At 41.9% G+C, this 21,676-nt stretch overlaps 1 protein-coding gene across 1 annotated transcript in view; it reads left to right on the forward strand.

Annotated features, from left to right (window-relative positions):
- LOC144933776 (leucine-rich repeat-containing G-protein coupled receptor 5-like) overlaps nucleotides 1–21,676 on the forward strand; it is a 142,411-nt gene that overhangs the window by 36,871 nt on the left and 83,864 nt on the right. Inside the window, exons 3-4 of the mRNA XM_078858881.1 lie at nucleotides 11,634–11,705; nucleotides 19,580–19,651. Coding sequence (XP_078715007.1) covers nucleotides 11,634–11,705; nucleotides 19,580–19,651 — 144 coding nt within the window. The remainder of the gene's footprint in view (nucleotides 1–11,633; nucleotides 11,706–19,579; nucleotides 19,652–21,676) is intronic.

Genomic DNA, 21,676 nt, shown 5'->3' on the forward strand with positions numbered 1-21,676 from the left:
TAACACTCTGGAATGACGGATGTGAAGGTGTCCAACCTAATATGCATGGCGTGTATGTGACGTGTGTGGTTGTGTAGTGTAATGAAGCATCGAATGTGTACAACACAGCTGTTGAATTTCGAAAATATCCAACAAATTGTTGACAGTACCAGATTATTGTATGCTATGTCCATTTCGAATATATGTCATTGAGCATTTCATAGGTCTGCGATGATGCATATGCTCGGTTTGCATGCATCAACTCATGGTTCTGAGAATCAATTGTTTGCAAATTATATGGCAATGTTACATTTTAGATAGTGGAGTGAACAAATTGTGTCAAAAGAGATAAAACACCATTAAAAAATACAAATGAGATGGCAAATTAAATGAGGCAAAATGGAACTGCTTCTTGTATTGAATCGCAAACCACCGTCCGGACAATTCATCAGATCCCAGGGGGGTGAATTGTTACAAGCCTCACAATTGCTTTGTACACACATGTACAACGTATACACCACGACCGAATGCCATGAGTTCAATACATACACGAGCATAGCTGAACATAATTAAACATAACAGCAATTTGTAAATAACCGTTTTGTTCTAGTCCCCATAGCTTGAGCATGATTCTCGCACAGGCAGTTGGCACCTCCTATACGATTCTGAATTCATGTTAGAATCATAGGAATGCAATTTACTGACATCATCTGAACTACTCCTCGATGAATACGAATATCTCCCAGACACTGCCAGAAAGGACAGCAAAAGCATGCAATGGGGTGTGAGAGGGAGGAGGGTGAGAGAGAGAGAAGTTGGGAGCGGAAAGGCACGGGCTGTGTGATGTTAAAATAGCAGCGTCGCTACAAGACCACTCAGAGAACCTGCCGCGTAACCTTTGCTTACCAGAGGTCGACAATCACTTCGACGTTTCATGGAGACTTGGCATGTACCGGCTACAAACAAGTACTGCTGCTTCCACACTTGCATGGACATGGCAATAAAACGTGCCTAGCTGTTTGTAATGCAGCAGGCAAATTAGCAATGTGCTTTGTGACAACTCAGAAGGTTGGTTGTTTCCTGGCCGGCTTTGGAGTTCCATCGTCAGCGATAATTATCATGCACTGAGCGTGAATAGCAGCCTCTTGGCAGACAGAGGTGCCAGCTGCATTGCCCCCGTTGTCTGTGTCTATGAAGATGTATAAAAAGCATTACGAACCACTGAAAAAATATATAATTTGTCTTTACAACGTTTCAGCCCCACTGTGGTTATTGCACGGTGCAATAGGCACCAATCAGCCAATAACATTGATCCCAATGTACTCATTCCGCTCCTTGAATTGTGATTGATTGATTTGTTGCTGGCACTGGTAGCAGGGTGCAATACGCAGTGTAATTCCTGGGAATAAATGAGCCTATGCCGGATTGTTTGACTGACTGAATATAAAAAGTTTCCATATTCTTACGATACGTACAATGTTAGAAAATCAATTATGGAATTGAATTATTTTATTTGTCATTATTATTTCATTTCACTTTGTTCAAGATGATGCTCGTGCACATCCACTAAATTACTATTGGTTGACCATGTTCTTGTATTTAAATGGATACTCCCGGATTGATTTTAATATGGAAGCCACCGAATCAGTTTTCCACATTTCAAATATAACATTAATTGTGAGATATAACAAGATATTTAGTGATACAGCAGACTTTTCTAAATGGACTCAGTAGGATCCCATGCAAGGAGAAGTACATTGCTGCTCATCAGAGATCAGCCCCAGAAAACGATGTAAATATAACTACTTGTGAGGTCACTTCAATAGGCCCTCGTTAATCCACAACAGTGGCACACCTTTTAATGTCTTGTATAGATAGTTAATCGCACATGAATCAATGTTACATTTTTGAACATGAAAGTTGGGATAAGCTAAATTAATTAGAATTGTTTTGTTTGTTGGCAGTCATTGCTGACTTGGTGGACACCCTATAACTCATAAAAATTTCAGAACCCATTTTAATCATCGGTGTCTGCCCAGATTCAAACCCAAGATGCCAGCAGAACCAGCTTACTACTCTGAACCTTAAGCCACCTCAATATATATATACACACACACAGAAAGTGAGCATAATATTTGTTGAGAAGCTCACGGGATGATGAGATGGGACTGGGAAGATTTCCCATGGGGATGGGATTGGGATGAAATTCAAATTTCATCCCCTTGTCCCTCTGTGGCTTAGGCATGAGATAATATGATCTGATAGAAGGATCATGATCCCCAGAGGGGAGGGGAGATATCCAATGGAGAGGCTGTACGCCCCAAATGGAGAGGATAGAACATCCCTATCAGGATATTTAAGCATCTTGGAGCTATGGAGATCAGAAGACTTGACATGGACACTGGGAGTCCTGGGATAGCAATCAATTCCCTCCTTTACCTCCAAATAGATCAATTGTTATAATTTGTTGATTGAAATCTGGAGTTTAGCTCAAGGATTTTTTCCACCCTGAAGGATTGTCGACCTCACCTTCCTGCCGAATCCAGGTCTGCCCCCGTGGGTCACCAACGAAGATTCCAAATGCCTAAAGCTGACCTCAGGTTTAAAAAAAAAGAGAAAATAAAAAAAATGGACCATCCCATGTGTTTCTGGCGCTCCCAGCAGCAATCGCTTACGGGAATCTCTACCCATGTGTGTTGTAGGGACAGACCGCCCCCCCCTCCCCCCAAATTGAAATCGCAATTCTGTAAGCTATGTTCTTTCTGTGAGGGATTGTTTTACATATTTAATCAAATATAATTGGACTTTAACGAGTGAACACATGCACACGTTGTCCGAAGAAAACCGGCCCCATGATTAATCAGGAACTGCGCGTTTGAGGTCCGAGGGTGCATTATTTTACTTGTTTGTAAGCATACTTTAAAGTTGAAATTAGCTAATTGCAGCTCTCAAAACAGTACTTCTTAAGAGTACATGATGATTACATGATGATTACATGTTTGGTTGAGTGAACGTACGGCATCTTGTTCGTGAACCAAATATCATGGCCAACCCTACACTGTCTGCGCATATTACCGATTTGACTCAGCTTATCCGGTTATGATTACACATACCCTACTTCCTTGTCATCGTTTTCTGCAATGAAATCAAGTTCATGAGGTCGTCACGTCACATTCGCACGTATACTTACTGTGCACATTGTTGTTACGTCCCGCACTGCGCTCCGTATAAAACTTCCTGAAGCTTGGTCCGCAACAATGTTTCCTTCTCGTCACGTCTCACGAATATATCACTCGTGATGTGATCCACGGCACGTGTGGGTTGTCGCGTTTGTCGGCCGCGGTCGATCCACTGCTGGATGAAGGTCCTCCCTAGTGATGCCACCATCCAGCTCCCTCCTGTGCGTCGAATCAATTCGTCGCTCCATCTCCACACTTGCCCTCCTGTTGGATGCGTCCTCTTCTTTGGTGGCAATTCTTAGCACGCACCTTCGATCGGCACAATTGGCTATGTACGTTGCAAAAGAAGTTCAAAGTACATACGTACAACACACGTAATTAAGGTGTAAGGTATTAATGTGCACGTAAATAATAGAGCTGCTCACTTTATAGCAAATATGATTGTGCAGAGAAAAACTTGACAGCTGTCATGCCTCGACATTTATCCAGGGCTATGATTTGCAATGTGATTATCTCTCTTTTTTACCCCATAGCCAACCGTGCTAATCGGAGGTGCATCTTTTCGTGATGATGTTACAAAAGCCAAATTGGTTTGAGCTCTTGCTGGGGCTTCGTGACCTTTTTTGAAAATTGTATGTTATGTTTAAGGGCTTATTTATTTAATAAACATGAGCCAGGTGCAGAGCACAAGCGACAGGAACAGGGGATAACGGATGATCCGCGTACGACAAGGAGAAAGGGAAGGTGGTTGTGCTCACTGCCCCACCACTCACGCAGGGGCAACGATCGGGGTATTGTGATGTCTTGATGGGTTATTTTTTTCCTTGTTGATAATGTCAATTTAATACATTATCGTGGCATGAAAAGTATTCAATCAATAAAACTTGATATCACAACACGCCGTTCACAATAACATTGCCACGGAGCGTTTTTCGTGCAAATGTAAGACAATTGCATCAATACAATTTGAGATACGCAAAATACTAAAACGAACACACAGTTCAAAATACGGCATACAAAGGAGATTATACAATTCAGGAAAACAAAACATGTTGAGGTTTTGTTCTTTGTAAGCACCCATTGGGTGTTTGTTGTGTGAGTCAATCGTCTATGGTTAGCCAATGGAATGTGGGCCCAGCTGATCATCTTCATCCAATACGCAGTGATTTGGAACCATATTTAGTAGATGCTTAATGATGCATCGGTTAATCAATGATTTTATACCGTAAAAGGTCCACGTGAGCTGCTCCAGCCATCAGTGGCCGCTACATTCACCACATGACAATGATATGGTTTCTAGGATCAAAAGCTAACCCTTGACCAGCACAAATCGGGGGGAGGGTGGGGGGAATCGTCAGACCTCTCAGGTTAAAAGACAAATCTGTGCAGCCAGAAATATAACATGCACGATATAATATACTCGAACCTGGAAATAAAAAAAACATTGCGTTGAATGCAAGTATGAAACACATTTTCACGTGAAAAAAACATTGCAAAGGCTCATACAGAATACCAATGGCCACTTTTGTGTGTTAGCAGAAACTGTTCTTATAAAATAAAAAAATAAAAATTACCCAAATTTCCAGAAATCAGTGGAAATTTGACTCTTTTTCTTCCATAAATTATATAGAAATCATTGTAGCAATTGAAGTACATGGTTCAACTTTTTGATATTGACCTTCTGGAGTGGCCAATCAGCTACAGAACCTGAACCATGCTGAGTGATGCCTGATATGTGCAGACTGCCGTTTATTGGTTGAACGGTAGGTATATTAAGCACTGAACCCTAAGCCCTTCTTGTCTTTGTGTCTTTATGAGGCTAGGCAGGTAACTCATTAATCGTCTGACTATAGCCACTGCATTCAATTAATGCATGAGATGTGACCAATCAGTTGTAATGTCTTTTCGCAACTGGAGATATTATTAATGGGTCGTATGGTGAGTGACCACGTGATCTACTAATAAGAATAATTTACATTTGTAACGCAAATTTAATCCGTAGATCCCAATGCACCCTGTATGGAAAGCAGGAAATAAACAGAACTAAGGGGTTGTAGATAGGCCGATTCAAAGACATGCGTTTTCAAGACAGACAAATATATCTAAGGACTCTGATTGTCTTATCATCACCACAGGAAATGAGCCTTGACCTTGGGGTACTGAGGAGAAAGCGATCCGAAGATAACAGGGACCTCGTTGGAGTTTACACATGAATTCGTTTGTGCAAATATCGTAGCGCCAACCCCTTTGAGTTTGCAGAACGGTGTGGGAAACTGGACACATTTATTAATTTCTTCTCATTTTCAGAGAAGGCTGCATAATGTGTGATGTGACAATTAGGGGTATCTCAAAATTTGTTTTCCAAAATTGGCTCTGCTGAAATGTTGACATTGCATTGCACGTATAAAATACAACATAAGCATTGCATAAAAAAAATCTTGTTTGAATTTGGTTCAATGAATTGACTTATCTTATAGAGCCGTGCAAACATCTGGGGGCCAACTACGTTCCTTTCCACTCCTGCTAAATCTAATGCAGGAATGGAAAAATGGAGGGACAATTAATCATGCACCCAGGAATATATAGCTTTGGACTATGCTCACCACCTGCTAATTCCTTAACATAATTACCAAGCAGTGACATTGAGTGTGGAATAGACAAGGCTCTGTTCCTGGGGTGGATCGGGCTTTTGCAAGTGCAGCTCCAAGACTAGGAATCTCTTTGCCTTTGGTAAATAAAAGACAATCAGAGTCGTTGGAGCTATTTAAGTTGCGTCTTGAAAACTCACCTCTGTAAACTGGCCTTCAGCCCAACTCGTTCTGGCCATTTCCCTTGCAGGTTTATTCCCTGCTTTCCATATGCAGGGCATTGGGATCTATGAAGTAAATGTGGCTTAAGATTGTAAAGTATTATTAGTAAATTCGCCACAGTGGCGAGATGTATTCGACCTCGCCTGATATATAGGAGGTCCTGGGTTCGATCTCGACCCTGATGCTTTCTGTATAATTGAAGTTGTTTCATGTCTCTCTCCCCATGGTCGCATGGATTTTCTCCAGGTCCTCTGGTTTTTCCTTCCACATTTATAATCAACATGCGTTTAAAGTATTTGGCTGCTATAAATGTCCACGTGATAAGCCACTTCGTTGAGCTATCATTTACGGCCAAGTTGCTTCTGAAAAAAAGCTATAGAACTCAGTGGGCCTTACCAGGTAAAATTAAAATAATTAATAGCTAGGCCATTGTGTCTGTTTTACAGCACACAATGGCCCGAGTACAACTAAGTTGTTAACACAAAAATGATTCCCCCACCTTTCATTACTGAAGTGGAGTTTTGTTGTTGTTGTTTCTGGGAATGATGATAATTAACTACAGCAGTGTTTTAGCTATTTTAGATTGTTGAATACAAGGTGTGTTTAACAGAGTGTATGATCCATGATGTTGAAATTACACGGGCAAACACCAACACAGCTCAACCAATTTAAACACGATTGTGGGATAATAAGTATTATTATTATTGTTTTATAGGCAAAGGTGATTCAGAGCAAAGTCATGCTCCATTTACGTGTGCCAAAATTATATGGGGATCTGTGAGGCTGTGATGACCATTCTATCAGTTACCTTCAAACAACATGTAGATAATGAGCTAGCACATTATACACTGACAAGGAACGTTCACGGAGTGTTAGGCTCCAATTTCAACCAACACAATTGCATTAACCCTTTCACATTCCGAGACATCTGCAAGTTTCAGGCTGGGTCCCGTTCACCACGGAATCTCGGAATGCGCAAGCGGTCAGCATTAATTTAATGTTTTGTACTCACCGCCGAGAACCCTAGCGACACGACCGCACTACTTAATAGTTGGCGCCAATCTGTACCACACGCCCTCCCGCATGCCCTTGTGGGAACCTCGGAATGTCTTTTGACCTGAATATGTATCGATAAAGCTATTTTATTTTTGTTTTTCTTCTGATTCCGATCCAATGACTTACACGGCATTGGAAGAAAAACTGATGACGTACACATGTCATCGGAATTGGAAAGGGCTAACAGAGCATGACCATAGAACAGGACTGGCGAGATTTCACGTGTCCCTCATTGCCTCTTGGGGCACCACGGTGGCAAGACGTTAACTTCCTCGCCTGGCATATAGGAGGTCGTGGGTTCGGCCCACGCTATTTCTGGCTTGCACTCATGAGATAATCGCAGGCCACTATTACCCGTGACATTGGCACACCTCACTATAGTGATGGGCTCCTTGCTACATCTGTAACATGGCTTAGATTGTTTGTGTCTGTTGGCAGCCAATCTATGTATGTATGTAGGTATGTTCAACTTCTTTCACACCGCACGTAGCCAACTGTGCTAATTGGAGGTGCGGGAAATGTTTCAGAAGGCATTGCTCTTTAGAGGGGGAAAATCCTGTGCTACTCACAATGTAGATCTTACAGGATGTCCCACGACCCTAAAGCGTTTGGTAGGCAGCTGCAATATCCACACATTTCACGTGATGTCTTCTCCATTCTCCTGGAGCCGTGGATTTGTCATTGTCATGCAAGTGTTCGCTTGTGAACATTTTTACATCCACAATGCTGCAGAGTTAATGTCTAAAACACTCAGCTTTTGCATTAAATATATATCGCTGTATTTTCTTGTTGTGCCTTATGTCGGTACGGTGAATGGGCACAGGCCGTTTGTCTTTTTTGACAGCAGGAAATACGTATTTTCCAAAAAGTGAGCTCATTTATAACAAAAGCCAACCATGTCTCTTTTGAAATCACAAACACAGACAGGCGCGCGCGTTCACACAGACACACCTTACCGTGCGACTAGGAGCGCAGTGTGGAGAATACGCCTGCGGTCTCTGTGACACATCGTGCACGCGACCTGCAGGCACGACTGAAATTGCATCAATGTGCCCCGGAGAAGGGCATTACATTTTGCTTATTTTGCATCGGTTCCTTTCCCTGTCATATTTGTTGTCAATCTTTCTCGTCATTGAGTTCACTCTGTAGTTCCATTTACTAGTTTTTTCCCTCGTAAGTTTAATTGACGAAAAGTTGTTACGTTCTTTTCTGCCGTTGATATTTTTTGCCACAAGGAAGGCATTTGGGTTGAGCAAGCTGGAGGACAACGATTGAAGCCCTAACCTCATTGGCATATACAGTATATCGATGTATGGGGGAACACATCTGGCAACATCGTCTGTGACAGAAGCCACAATATATGAGAATACCATATATGCAGTTTGGACAAAATTGTGAGATTAAAGTATTTCGGTCACACGGCGTTGCAACAAAATCCCCACAATGGCATTCAAATCACAGAACATACGATCGTTTACGCGCCAGCAAAAAAAACAGCTGAGAGGAGCAAAAGAGCATGGTGGCTGCACGGCATTTCTATCTTTATTAAATATCATAAAAAGGACGTTTAACATAACCTCAAACCATCTTTCATCTTGCCCGCTTTCTTGTCTGCTTCTCAACTCCGCCAGGTTTCAAGGTGGGGCACTGCTATTGACTTTTAACTAAGACACAAAAGTCCCGAGGCTACCTCTAGTGTGCAGTATTTGTTTTTGAAAGCCCAGAATCAAAGTTTTTTTTCATCCCAAAGAAAATGTCACGGACAATGCTTGTAATGCCCTTGAGTCTGAAAATAAATATGCCCTCTGGTAACGCACTGTGAGAAACGCTCGGCCTGGACCTTTGGTGCGAGCGGCAGAATGTCGCAGTGACGCACGCGAAGAGACACTGCCAGCAGATTGGTGACATGCGTCCTGGTCAATAAACTTGCACTGGCGAGCTCACTATTCTTGTCGCGTGAACTATTCGGTCACGTGAACATCAGTCGCTCTGTTAATCACCTGGCAGTGCAATATGTTGCGTGTTTTCACCACGAAACTATTCGCAAGATGTCTCGCCGATTCAAAAGACGCAGCAAAAATGAGCAGGCGTCAGCTATTCAGAGATCAATATACCAGGTGAGCAAGTTCCTCGATCCTGATCTAAAAGTGAGCATAATTGTATTAGAAAGAGGTTCGGTTTTCCTAAAAAAATAACACCAGTGGTTAACTTGCCTCAACAAAAGTAAGAACTAAAAAAGAAATCATATGACACTTTCAAAAGTTACCAGCCACAAGCGCCCCCTTGCATTACCCTTTGAACAACATGATACAGGGCCTGAAAAATTAAGCACATTAGCATCTTGATAGTTGCCTTTTCCAATGAGATACAAGATGCTTTTTTTATATTTCAATGACATCCCTGACTTGTTTGATGGAATAACATTGGCCGATTGCATTTAGTCTTAAAAATCCCATTGACTAATCTTGCTTTTTTTACATTTGTGAAAGCTATACACGTTGAACGTGATAATGCGAGTGTATTTGTTTAGCGAGGTGAGACCCCAAGAGACCAGGATAGCGTAATTGGCAAAAGAGACCTTTGGACATTAATTTACGATTGACAAAACCCTCGCATGATCGGCCAAGAAAATATAGCGTAGTGAACATTACCATGATAATTTACATGGAAAAAGCTTGTCATAGGTATCAAGAGCTATTGTATGCTACATATTTCTCGTATCTTTCTGTACGGGTTAAGTAATACTGCATTGGGCGATTTGAGTATGAAACGATTTACCTTTGGGACATTCCACGCTGAAAATCGATATCATAGACAACATGTATGTAAATGTGGTGATTAAATACCATCATATTTCTTGAATACAAATTTCGGTCACACTGCAATTAACAAACAAACATCAACACACGTGTCAACAACATTGCCTTGGAAATGAAAAAATAAATATATAATCACATATCATAAAGGGCCTTTGCCTGAAGCCTCGCCGATTATATGTGAAAGAGAAAAAAAATGAAGGCAAGTGCTGCTGATGAGTTTGTTTAATTTATCTTGCATCGTGGCCTCTCAGCTTGTTAATTTGTGGCACCTTCGTTGGAACGAACATTTTAATCGCAGCAAGAAGTGACAAGCAGTGTACACAGCCAATGTGAAGCCACCTCGACCCCTCCTGCATCACAGACACCCTTTTGAAGCTGCATATTTCATCTTCCCTTGAAATGGCCCTACTCTCCCGACGCGTAAGAGCCTGCGGGGAAAGTTACGTCTCTGCCCTGTCAATGAAACCCCAAATAACAAATATCATAGAAAAACCTTCGCACATCCACCTGCGTTCCAGATTGTGCAGAATAATTTACATGTCAGCATGTCACACTGTCACGAACATAGTAAGAGGTACGTAGCATTTGAAGGGCATTAGGTCATCAGTTTTTGCGTGCATATACAGTATATGTTATTTTTTTAAATGACCAGGTGCTACAAACCGCTCTGACTAAGCTGCAGCATTTGACATGATGATTGATGACAGTAATAACACACTCGCAAACACACGTATTCATTACACATTGTTCACAATATACGTTATCAACACTTAGTCGCATGTCTGCGTCCTTGATACAATAAAGAGCATTATGAGAGTCAGAACCCAATTTTTCATTTTGCTGCATGCACACTAAACCGAGTGAAATCCAGTCAAAGCACGCGTCGAGAAATTGCTTAATTACTGAAATAAATTGTGGTACATATATTATTTTAAAATAATTGATAATTAGAATGACCCCTTTTGTGAAATATCAAAGAGGGTCACTGGCTGAAATGATCAATTGTATAAAGGATTGCAGCCACACTGCTGAGTGTGAAGATACGAGCATGCGTTGCCCTTTGTTAGAGGAATGGATATTGTTTGCAATACCTGGGGTGGGAACCATGAGATATGGGCATGGTTTTGGATTAACCATAAAGAAAAGAAAAATGTTAAAAAATTGAGGGGTTTTCACGTCAGTTAATGATATACTTCATATCATTATTAATTAGGTATCCATATTACATGTTAGTAAGGTTTGTCATGTAAACAGAACATGCCAATTTGTTACTAGTACAGCACACCGGTGTGTTGGAGAGCAAATCGACAACATGGACAATCTGAGTACATTGACAACCTTCTGATAGCGATTAATTTACAATCTGAGTACTCAGATTGTAAACAACATTAACATTGTAAATGTTAATGTTTTTTAAACCTACAGTCAGAGCTTAACATTCTGTGTGGAGTGTTGTTCGTGAGAGTGCTGTCAATGTACACGTTGTCCAAGCGAACTCGCACTGCTTTCCAATTGCAGAATTCCTGTATTTAATGAGGAGGGGGGGTTTGTTAACACGACACTCGACACATTTACACTGTCTTTGCTCTTTTAATTGCCATCTTTGAATAAAAAGAAGCGATTGGACAAACCGCACTTTATATAATTTTCTGTTGATGGTGAATGGCAGACACATCCAATACACCCTAACGTAACTGGATATGTGGTACCGTGTATATATTGAGTGTTCGCCAAGACATGCTGCCGCTCACTCGGTAACTCGATCGCATGTGTGTATTTTCTCGTCGCAGGCGATTGGCTGGCAATGACTTGGCCCATGTACCCAAGAGCTCCTTTGCAGGACTGGGCAGCTTAAGAGTGCTGTGAGTATACGTACCCATGCTGCTTTGTGCACACACTGCACAGCTGATTATGCATTTAAACCCGTGTAGATATTTATGCAATGTAACGTGCACTTATATCTGTACATTTTAAGCTGTTGGTTGAATCTGGTGCATTAATTTAATGATTGCTAATCAGGCAATATGTTTAATGAGCATTTGCACAAACATGTTTATTTCCTGAAATGGCCTCAACTACACTGAGTCTCATCAGCAACATGTGGCCTGTTAAACCATTAACGAATAAATGCTTTGACATTGAACAGGAGACTTGAACAGCTGCAGTTTCAATTGCCTCCTCATTTATTTAATGAGTGTACTCTGCATGAGACTAAATTTTATCTGCCTAAATCAGAATATTAACTGCTGGCAATGGATTTCAGGGCTTGACTGAGTAGAACTTACGTGGCTTTTGAGTGTCAAAGTGATTTCTTGCTGCAATGAGCATCGAGGCAGTGTGCATCTCCTGTTTACAGTCCTGAGGCAGTGGTGGGAATTATTTAATCATATGGCAGGGGTAAGTCTATCCATAGGACAACCACTATTGATAAAGTGGTACTTATTTTCTCAACCCTAGAGGTATGATGGGCTTAGTCAACCCCCAAACAGGATTGAACTTGGTTAAGAAACAGGCAAGCAGGTTGATAAACAAAGCGGGGGGGGGGGGGCAACTGAGGCATTCAGTGGTTGCCATTCCAGCGCTTGGGATACGGACAACCGCATTGGTGGAGGAGTGGTGATGTGACGTTGTAAAATAAACACGTATTGATATACATTTGCTTGTATTTCAAAGAAAAAAAGAGGTCTATAACACTGCACGATTGCTAAAATATGTAAATACCACTGGTGTAATCACGAACTAATTGATAGTTTATACCGGCTGAGGCAGATTACAATTGTTTCCACATAATGTGCTCTTAAACGGAATGCAACTTGATAAAAGAAGAAAATTAAAATCCATCGCTACATTTTACTATAAAATAAACTTTTTTTTTTAAACGCATGCAAATACGTATTAGCGTTATATATTGCCTCAATTATGGCTAGCACATTTTATTTCAATATTTTCCTGAAAACGAATATTTATTATTTATGTTAATTAAGTTCTCCCGAAACCAGCAGATTTTTTTTCTTTCTGTCCTGCATTTCACCGTGGCCAATGGCAATATTTATTTGAATTTAATCGCCGCGCAATGAAATGGCCGCTGGAAAATCATGGCAGAATAATTGAAAAAGCAATGTTCGAGGGCTCGTGTTCTCAAGGGTGCAGTGGAAAGAGTGAATGTTACAGTGAGCCCTTAAATTACTTAAACAAACAGGTTCGAGCCACGAAGGCCACCATTTCACCCAGTAATTATGAAGCAATCCCATAGCATATGTCACATACCCATAGGCTTAAACCAGACCCTTTAGTTTATCAGATTTCTCACGTGGAATTGTACTACAAATGAATACATATTGTTACTAGATAACAGCTTTACATGGTAAAATGCCAACACTTGTAATTTATTAAAACCTTTGAAAGCAACAAGTCCTCATATAGTGGCATGCACACACACACTGTCTCTATCAGGAATTTGTTTATATGAAAAATGTATATTGAAGAACAGTATAGCAATTGAAACTAGCTACTACCAATAGCTAGAAGTATTATTTGTGCTATCAAATTAACGACCCACGGTGTATAACTATATAATTAGCACGTGTGGCTCTAATTAGCAGGGTTGGCTACGTATGGTGCGAAAGAAGTTCAACATACATAAATACGTACTCGTGTCAGTGTTCTTTGCTTAACAAAGTGATATGATTGTGATATTTGTTATCTCCTTATCAACTGTAATCATTTACATTCTGTTATTATTGTAAATTATGGTTCATTATGACATTTTGGGATTTGCAAAGGTGACACCAGACCACAGTGACCTACTTTTTTTAATGATTCCACAGTCATATCCATACTATCTTCATAAGATAGAGCAAATGCTTGAAAATTCCCACCTGAAGTTATGGAGTCTGGATAATTGAATACAATTTTCTCTGTAATCAATGGCGATCACACAATTAACACTTTAGCCACAACAGCCAAACATGCAGCACATTGCGATGACAACTTCACACCACGGTTACAATATCACCAATCGACTCGCGCTAAATATTGTTTTGCCCATCCTCAAATTGATCCCCGTGAGCGATGGCGATGATTGCATGAGAAGGATCACACCCCTTGCATTGCACCTCGTGGTGTCTGGTGCAAACATCCTTAAATAACTTGCTTGACTGTTGTGACTCTGCTTAAAAACTGATGTATGTAAATTGACTGAGCGCCACATGTGTGTGCTGTCCATAACAAGGGCCCGATGAAAAAAAAAATGCTGCCAAAAATAGAAAAAAACAACTTCGTGTGCATCTTCATGGCCTTCCAGTAAATATTGAGAAGTATTAGTCAGTTATTCTTTGGTCTTTCGGTAAAGTCACGTAGATAGGTTCAAAGAAAATACCAAAAAAACTAGGACGTTGCGATCGCAACACAAGCAGTCGTCATCAGAAAAAGGTGGGTTATCTTCTAAAGGCAACTGCTAATAAAGGTTTAAAATGGACATAGCCCAAATGTCAGCAGCCAATTCCAATGCAAGTGGTGGGCAGCAAACCACGGCAGTGGTGGGCTTTCCACCAATCAAAGGGCTGCCAGGCAAAAATTAGCATGTCAATGCAAGATCGCCGAGCATCCTTCCCGGCGAGTGTGCCAAGGTGGCTTTCACATTATCATAGCCACCTTGCATTTGCGTGGTATATAATTTCATCACGCCCTCTTTGGCCACGTGCGCACTGCAATCAGTGCAATGACGTCCTAACGATGTCATTCAGTCCTGTCCGTGTGACATCACCGCGGGACGACGACGTCATACAGAAGCAGTATGAATGCAAGTCAATCGGGAAGCCAACTTTCGGACGATTGTACTGATAAAATGCGAGTCACTCTTTAGGAATATGTTGGCTTCCATGACTTTGTATTGGACGTTATTTGTTTTCGTTCGAATTTTCAGGGACAAAATTTGGAAAGGTGCCAATTTTTAAGGAATGTCCTCGCCAAGAGACACGTTTTTACTTAATCAATGTTTTTCCTACAACGTACCGTTTGCTAGATTCAGAGCGTGACGGACAAACAAGTGCGCATTTTACAGATAGATGCCTCGAGGGGTGTCCGTGGCTTCCCTGGTGACATAGCAAACCCTAACTACGTGGCTCAGAAAACCCATTGGGGTGTTCACCCTCTTCGCTTGGGGGGGGGGGGGGGGCAATACCCTACCTGAGCTGGGGCTGCTCGAGTTGATCCCAAGTTGTGGCTGGGAAGCTTCAGCCTTCTCTGTTATGCATCACGCTTTTAATGAGAGCGTCACTTATTGGTGAGAAAGAACTCCGTCCGTGGGGCGAGCATCCCATGGGTACAGCAAGAGAGAGAGAGATGAGAAAGAATACAAGATGGAGAAAAGGGAATGAACAATGAGCTCGCTTTCTTACGAAAAGCCCACCAGATCACGCGATGTTAAAGGTTTAAATATGTGGGCACTTGACTATTCATTTCCACTATTTCTACATTAAAAAGTTGACTTTGCAGAAAAATTATTCCATACATAAATAAAATTGTGGATGTGTGAGAAATTAAACATCAAACGGGTCAAAGTCAAATTATTCGAACATTTTTTATTTGTAGTAAAGTCCGTAGATTGTTTGGTGTGTGTTGCGCTGGTTCAAGTGGTTAGCGCACTGCGCTACAAACCTGGCTACTCGGGTTCAATACCCGCTCAAAGCAAACGGCAGTGACGATTATTTGAACCGGTCCTGGGCCTTCCCAGGTCGACTCAACCTAAAATGAGTACCGGGTGCGGTGTGTAAATGTTGCCACTCGGGAGACAAAGGCGGCTGGGCGTGGTGTTAGCCACCCACGCCCTCGTGTGCCGCGCCGGCCTTTATAGGTGTTCGCTAACAGCACTTGCCCCAACAGTCTGTTGAGGCTATACAGGGGGGGTCTTTGTCTTTTGCAGTGGTTAACGCACTGCGCTATGGACCTAGCGACCTGCTCACGACCAATACGTACTTTGGTAGGATACACCACATTGGTGAACACCAGGCACAGTTGTGCCTACAATATTCCTGCTCCTGGCAGTCTAATACAACCACAGCAACAATGTCAAGACGTCCGAAATGTTCACATATACACGCAGATTATGACAGACAAGTATGTGTGCTACATGTCTACCTTTCATCATCATCTATTCCTACATCTTCTGTTCATTGAACCCTTCTTCAACAAAGATGTGTATAACATGCACACTACGGTATGCGTTGGTGAGATATATTGTATATATTTATTTATTCGTGGTTATCTGTAGGGCCAGTTGGTGATGTCTGGTGTTTTTACACCCATTCTTTGGGGGAATAATTGGAGCAACTGAGATGTAAACTGTTTAAAATAGATTAAAATGTTCCCTTGACATGGCTACAGTAATTAAAAAATCAAGGAGTAATTTATATTCATGTTGGGATCAAATATCACTTGCAATCTACATACATTGTTAACATTCTGTATTTATATGCTATATTTAATGCAAACGTTATGCATAATCTTTATATATAGTGCACATCAGCAAAGGAATCTGACAGCTCCGAAAATGAAATAAAATTCGTATAAATCCTTTACAGTTCCAATTCATGGTATATAAAATACGAGACATTAGTTGCAAATAACAAATGAATGTGCCCTAAGCAAAGGAACGTGAAACCATGATTTGTTTATTATTATAATTAAGCCAAATTACGCAATGCACATTACTGTATTCGCATTCTACACTGCCATGTGTGGTTTTTTTATGGTCAGTACAATGTTTACAACAATTATGACATTTATAATACTCAATTCTTGTTCGGTTGGAAGGGCCACGACAGAAGCTCTGGCCGTACGTACGTTCGTCACGTTCTGCGAGGTAACGAAGCCCCGTGCATCATTTGCCGGGTTGCCAGTGAAGTCCACTAAAGTCAGAAACTCGGTGGCGTCGTGGCTGTTGTAGCTTTGGCCTCCGCGAGCACTGCGACTCCTCGGGCCTGAGCGAGAAGCGGGTTACACCGCAGCAGATCATCGCATACACATGGGGAGGGTACATTGCGCTTATTTAATTTTTTGGCTGGCCATCGAACAAAGGCGGTCGCTGTGTTGCACGCTTTCGGATTCGCCTCTGCCGGCCGTCTGGAACGCTCTTCCTTCCGGTAAAAGCAAGCCACTGGAGCTATGCACTTTTAAATCATCATCTAGATTGAAAACTCATTCCTCTAGAACTGCCTTTTGTGTTTAGTTTGTTGGCCTTTGCTCCGCAGCTCTGGTTAGAGCGGTTGGCTACGCACGGTGCGAAAGAAGTTAAACATTCCTCACATACATTTCAGGAGTAACATATTGCGGTACCATATCCTCAATGTATCAAACCCTGTAAAGGGTTGCTATGGCAGCTGGGCGCACAGTATTGCATCATATCTTGGTGGCCTTTCAGCTCTTGCTGTCCACCGTTTATTTTCCTGGTCTAACATTTGCCACCATTCGTGTGCTCAGGCTCGTAATTTCAATTTCTGGACTTTGCCATTCATCTCTGGGTAAACTTCTCGGCTGCACACTCAAACTCCCAGTTGTCATTGAGGATTTATAAACTGAACAAGTGAACTGACCGCAAACAAATTGTGATCTTTACCAAGTCGGTGATTGCCTAAGCAGCCAGATATTCATTGTATATATATTCAAAAAACTTCACGTAATAAGCAACAAACATCAAATATTCAGCTGACCAGCATTGGTACAGGTTAATTATTCCACAACCTTGGATTTCCTCTATGTAATCCAGTGTTAAGAGTTTGCTGTTTTTTCACCGAAGGCCTTCATGGGTAGCACATTTGTGTGCCATACGTGCGGTGTGTAAAGTGCAGAGTCTACCGACACGCACCAACGAACTGCTACCAAAGCCAAAGAACATTTACATTTTACTCTTGTCAGGAGAAGCCAGAGAACTTGAAGTGATGGCACACGTGAGATGGGAATGGCGCAAAACAAATGTGTGCAGATAGGTAAGCAACCTGACCTTTGCGATTCTGCACAGTATTCTGCATGTACGTTATCTCTCAATTAAATTACAGCATTAAATTATCCTTTGCCTGACTGAAATGGGCCTATTTCAAACAGTTAGATTTCATGGTTTTGACAGAATTTTCAAACAAACTTGAAATCTATGGCGTTTTAAAATAACCATTTAGCATTTTTAGCAACGTGTATGCATGTATGTTGAACATATTTCACACCATACGTAGCGTGTGTACCAGATTAATTGCACTTGTGGCAAGTGCTTTGTTGGGCAGACAGGACGAATGATCAGCACGAGACTAAAAGAACACCAAATAAATATTAAATACTTCCAAATACAACTGTCGGCAGTGCCAGAACACGTGTGCCAACACGGACACTCAATTTATTTTGATAACGTTGAAGTTCTGTGCAAAACTAGGTACTACTGGCCAAGACTAATTAGATAATCTATATCAATTGAGAGAAAACAAAAATTTAGCTGTTCGGATAGCTGCAGGCTTAGTGCTGCTTCGAAGCGAATCATTAAATAATACATTGTTTAAATGCATGCCTGTACATGTCACCATACATCAATGGGGAATACGTGTACGCAGACAGTAACAGGTATTGCTATTTTATTTCACGGAAACGACAGGAGGTAGAAGAACAATGTGCATGCTTAATGTGCCTTGAATACCAAATGAATAACCCAAACGGCAATGGATATCCATTGTCATTCATATGCATTCATTAATCCCCTCCTTCACGTGAAGAGCTCACAAATGACGTCACACATCTATCCCTCTTTTTAAGGAACGAAACAGGAGGGTTTCTCCACAAATCTGCCTGTCACCTGATGAAGCTAGTTGTAATTACTAGTGAAACGTTGTACTCAGATTGTAAATATTGTGGATTTGCTCTCCAACACACCAGTGTGCTGTACTAGTAACGAATTGGCATGTTCTGTTGTGTGACAAACCTTACTAATTGGCTGTGTCGTTTGGTGGCGAGTTTAACGATACATTTATATGTACGCGATTTAACCCATAAACCTATATTATAGAGTATATAGAGACAGCCGTGAGGAAGCACAGCAATCCAGCCAATGGTATATGGGCATTTCCATAGCGGTTATGAGAAATACGTATTTGAAAACTGTCAAGTAAGTTCCAGCCCAAATACCATTGAGGTAGTGCTCATCTCCAGGTTGCAGCCCTCCTCAGCCAGTGGTGGAAATTCCACATTCCTATGGCAGTGGTGAGTATATAGTATTACCACTGTTGCCTTCCCCACAAAGTGGCACTTGTACTCGTGATTACCGTCCAGATGACAGACACCCAGTATCTTTATGGTAAAGTCCTCAATGACTGGCCATGAACACAACGTGACAGCCTCAACATTCATCTGCAACGAAGGGGACATGACAAACTCTTCTGAAGATGATCCAATGTGAGCAACGCTTTATTATTAGGTTGCATTGCTATTAGGGACCCGCCCTTGCAACAAAAACTGGCCACATTGATCAAGGGATTTCTTGCGCCTTTCGTGGGAAAAACCCGCTGAGCCCTATTGTCTCATCACGGCCTATAGGTGTGCCACTTCCTGCACGCCCGGCACGAGAGCGACCATTGTCATCGCTAATTTAAGACGTTCGAGGGCCGATTGGAAAGCATGACGAGAATCCGCGTGTATTCATGATTTTTCTCCCTTGTTAAATCAGGACTAACAGCATCTTCTTCTCTCTCTCATTCCCCAGAATGCTGCAGAACAACCAGCTGAGGGAGGTGCCCAGAGAGGCACTGCGAGACACCACGGGGCTCCATTCTCTGTGAGTACCTTCTGGCCAAACCCACATTATGCACGAACTGGATCGCAATCCAGGACAATATCGTGTGCATTCGATGTTTATTGCGTGAGCCTATCCCGTGGTTGAGCAAGCATAGGCCAAAAGGCCAAGGAGTCACAATGATTTATTGCCGAAATGTATGCATGCATGTGTCGTGACTCTCGGACAACTTGAACTGTAGATGTTTATTTATTTATTATTTAGGGCGCTTCACGCAGATAACTTGGGCCAGGATCACGCACAGATAACTTGGGCCAGGGATAGTACGCAAGTAGCGACGACACGAAGATAGTGACTATGTCAAGACAGCGACGACCCAAAGACAGCGACGGCATGAAGACAGTCGACCCCGATCCCATGGCAGCCCCGAACCTTGCCTCTTGCCTCCTTTAATTCCCGGTGTGGCCCTCACTCCGCGCCCGAACTCTCTAACCCGTTCCCGAACTTCCCAGATGGTTCCCATTCAATAATTACCCCTCCTGACCATTGGGCCACAAACTGTTCCTGCACCCGCACTGTCTCTACACATGTATGTTGAACTTCTTTTGCACCGCACATAGCCAACCATGCTCAATAAGCATTGAGGCAGTGCTCATCGCACATGTATAGCCCTGAGCTCGTGGTTAAATTTCCACATACCTTTTACAGAAGCGGGACTCTCCATACGACAACCAGCACTGACTTCCCCGGAAAGCGGTACTTTATTTGTATCGACCTCAAGAGGAATGATGGGCTGAGTCAAACCCGCAATGTTTCCAAGCCGCTCAATCTACCGCTGAGCCACCTCGTTGGTGTGACTCACGATAGTTTTGCTTCGATCATTGGGGCACCCTGACAGGCATTACATGGGGATGTTACGTGAAGTAATGGATAACCCAGGCCCACTGGAAATCTGACCATTAACTCGATGGCCATTTGAACAATATACATACAGCCAATCCACCCACGCAGCGGCCCAACTGAACTTTGAAACTGGAAGTATCATCATGGTGGAATGTTGTTTTTGTTATGCCGCTCGACTTGCCAGCCGTTTAATTTGCTTCAGTGTTTGTGGTTTAACATGAATCCTTTCAAATGTAAATTATAAACACTGCTTTCGTGACGGCAATACTAGTTAGACAATCAGTGGCTTGACTTTAGTTAAGTTTATTTTGAAGTACCCTGTGAGTTAAAAAAACTCTTAAGTCGGGTTTCATCAATAACAACAACACACGGTTATTGTGACAGACATAACACATCAGATAAAAAAATTAATGAATAATACAAATTAATACATAAATAAAACGTAATAAATCATGTAATTTTAAATATTAAAAGTACCTTTTAAAAGTTTTAGCCGATTAAGGAATCAAAAAAAAGAGTGCAAGATTCATGCATAAAAAGTGGATGTCACACACATCACAGCAGCCCTTTTGCTCTGACAAGTACGTGCGTGGAATTAGGCGTGGATTCTCAGAGCAGTACTTCTGCCAGCGAGTCCTTGACCGTAACCTCCTTCCCCTCGACACGACGGTTGAAATTTCCGCGGCAACTTCATTCCTTTCCCGTTCTGGTTATGAGAAATTGAGTTGAGGTCGACTGTTCTGGGGGGTGAGGGGCGTGTGATCGATCGGACTTCTTGTCATTCCATTATCAAGTCAGTATCACTTTGTTGGGAAATGGGCTTACATGTGTTGTAATGAAGAGTACTTGTTGAAGTTAGCTTTCAGAGATTGCGATACAGCTGCCAGATTAAAAGCATTCAGCAAAGCAGCCGACCGCTCACTCGAACATGTTCAGTTTATCTCAGTGCTGATATTGTTCTGATTTATTACACATGTCATATTGATGGCATCATGTCATCCCATTTATATTTTATTTTTAAAAAATATCACTTTGGGGATTGTTGTTTTTTTGTTAGAAATTGGCGTAAATGCTTCCATAGGGTCGGAGATCTTCATGGCGGCACATAGTGTGTGTAGATGAACTCCACTCACAATGGAAACCTGGTCACTCCATGAAAAACCA

This window comes from Lampetra fluviatilis, chromosome 8 (assembly GCF_964198595.1).
Source record: "Lampetra fluviatilis chromosome 8, kcLamFluv1.1, whole genome shotgun sequence".
Lineage (NCBI taxonomy): Eukaryota > Metazoa > Chordata > Hyperoartia > Petromyzontiformes > Petromyzontidae > Lampetra > Lampetra fluviatilis.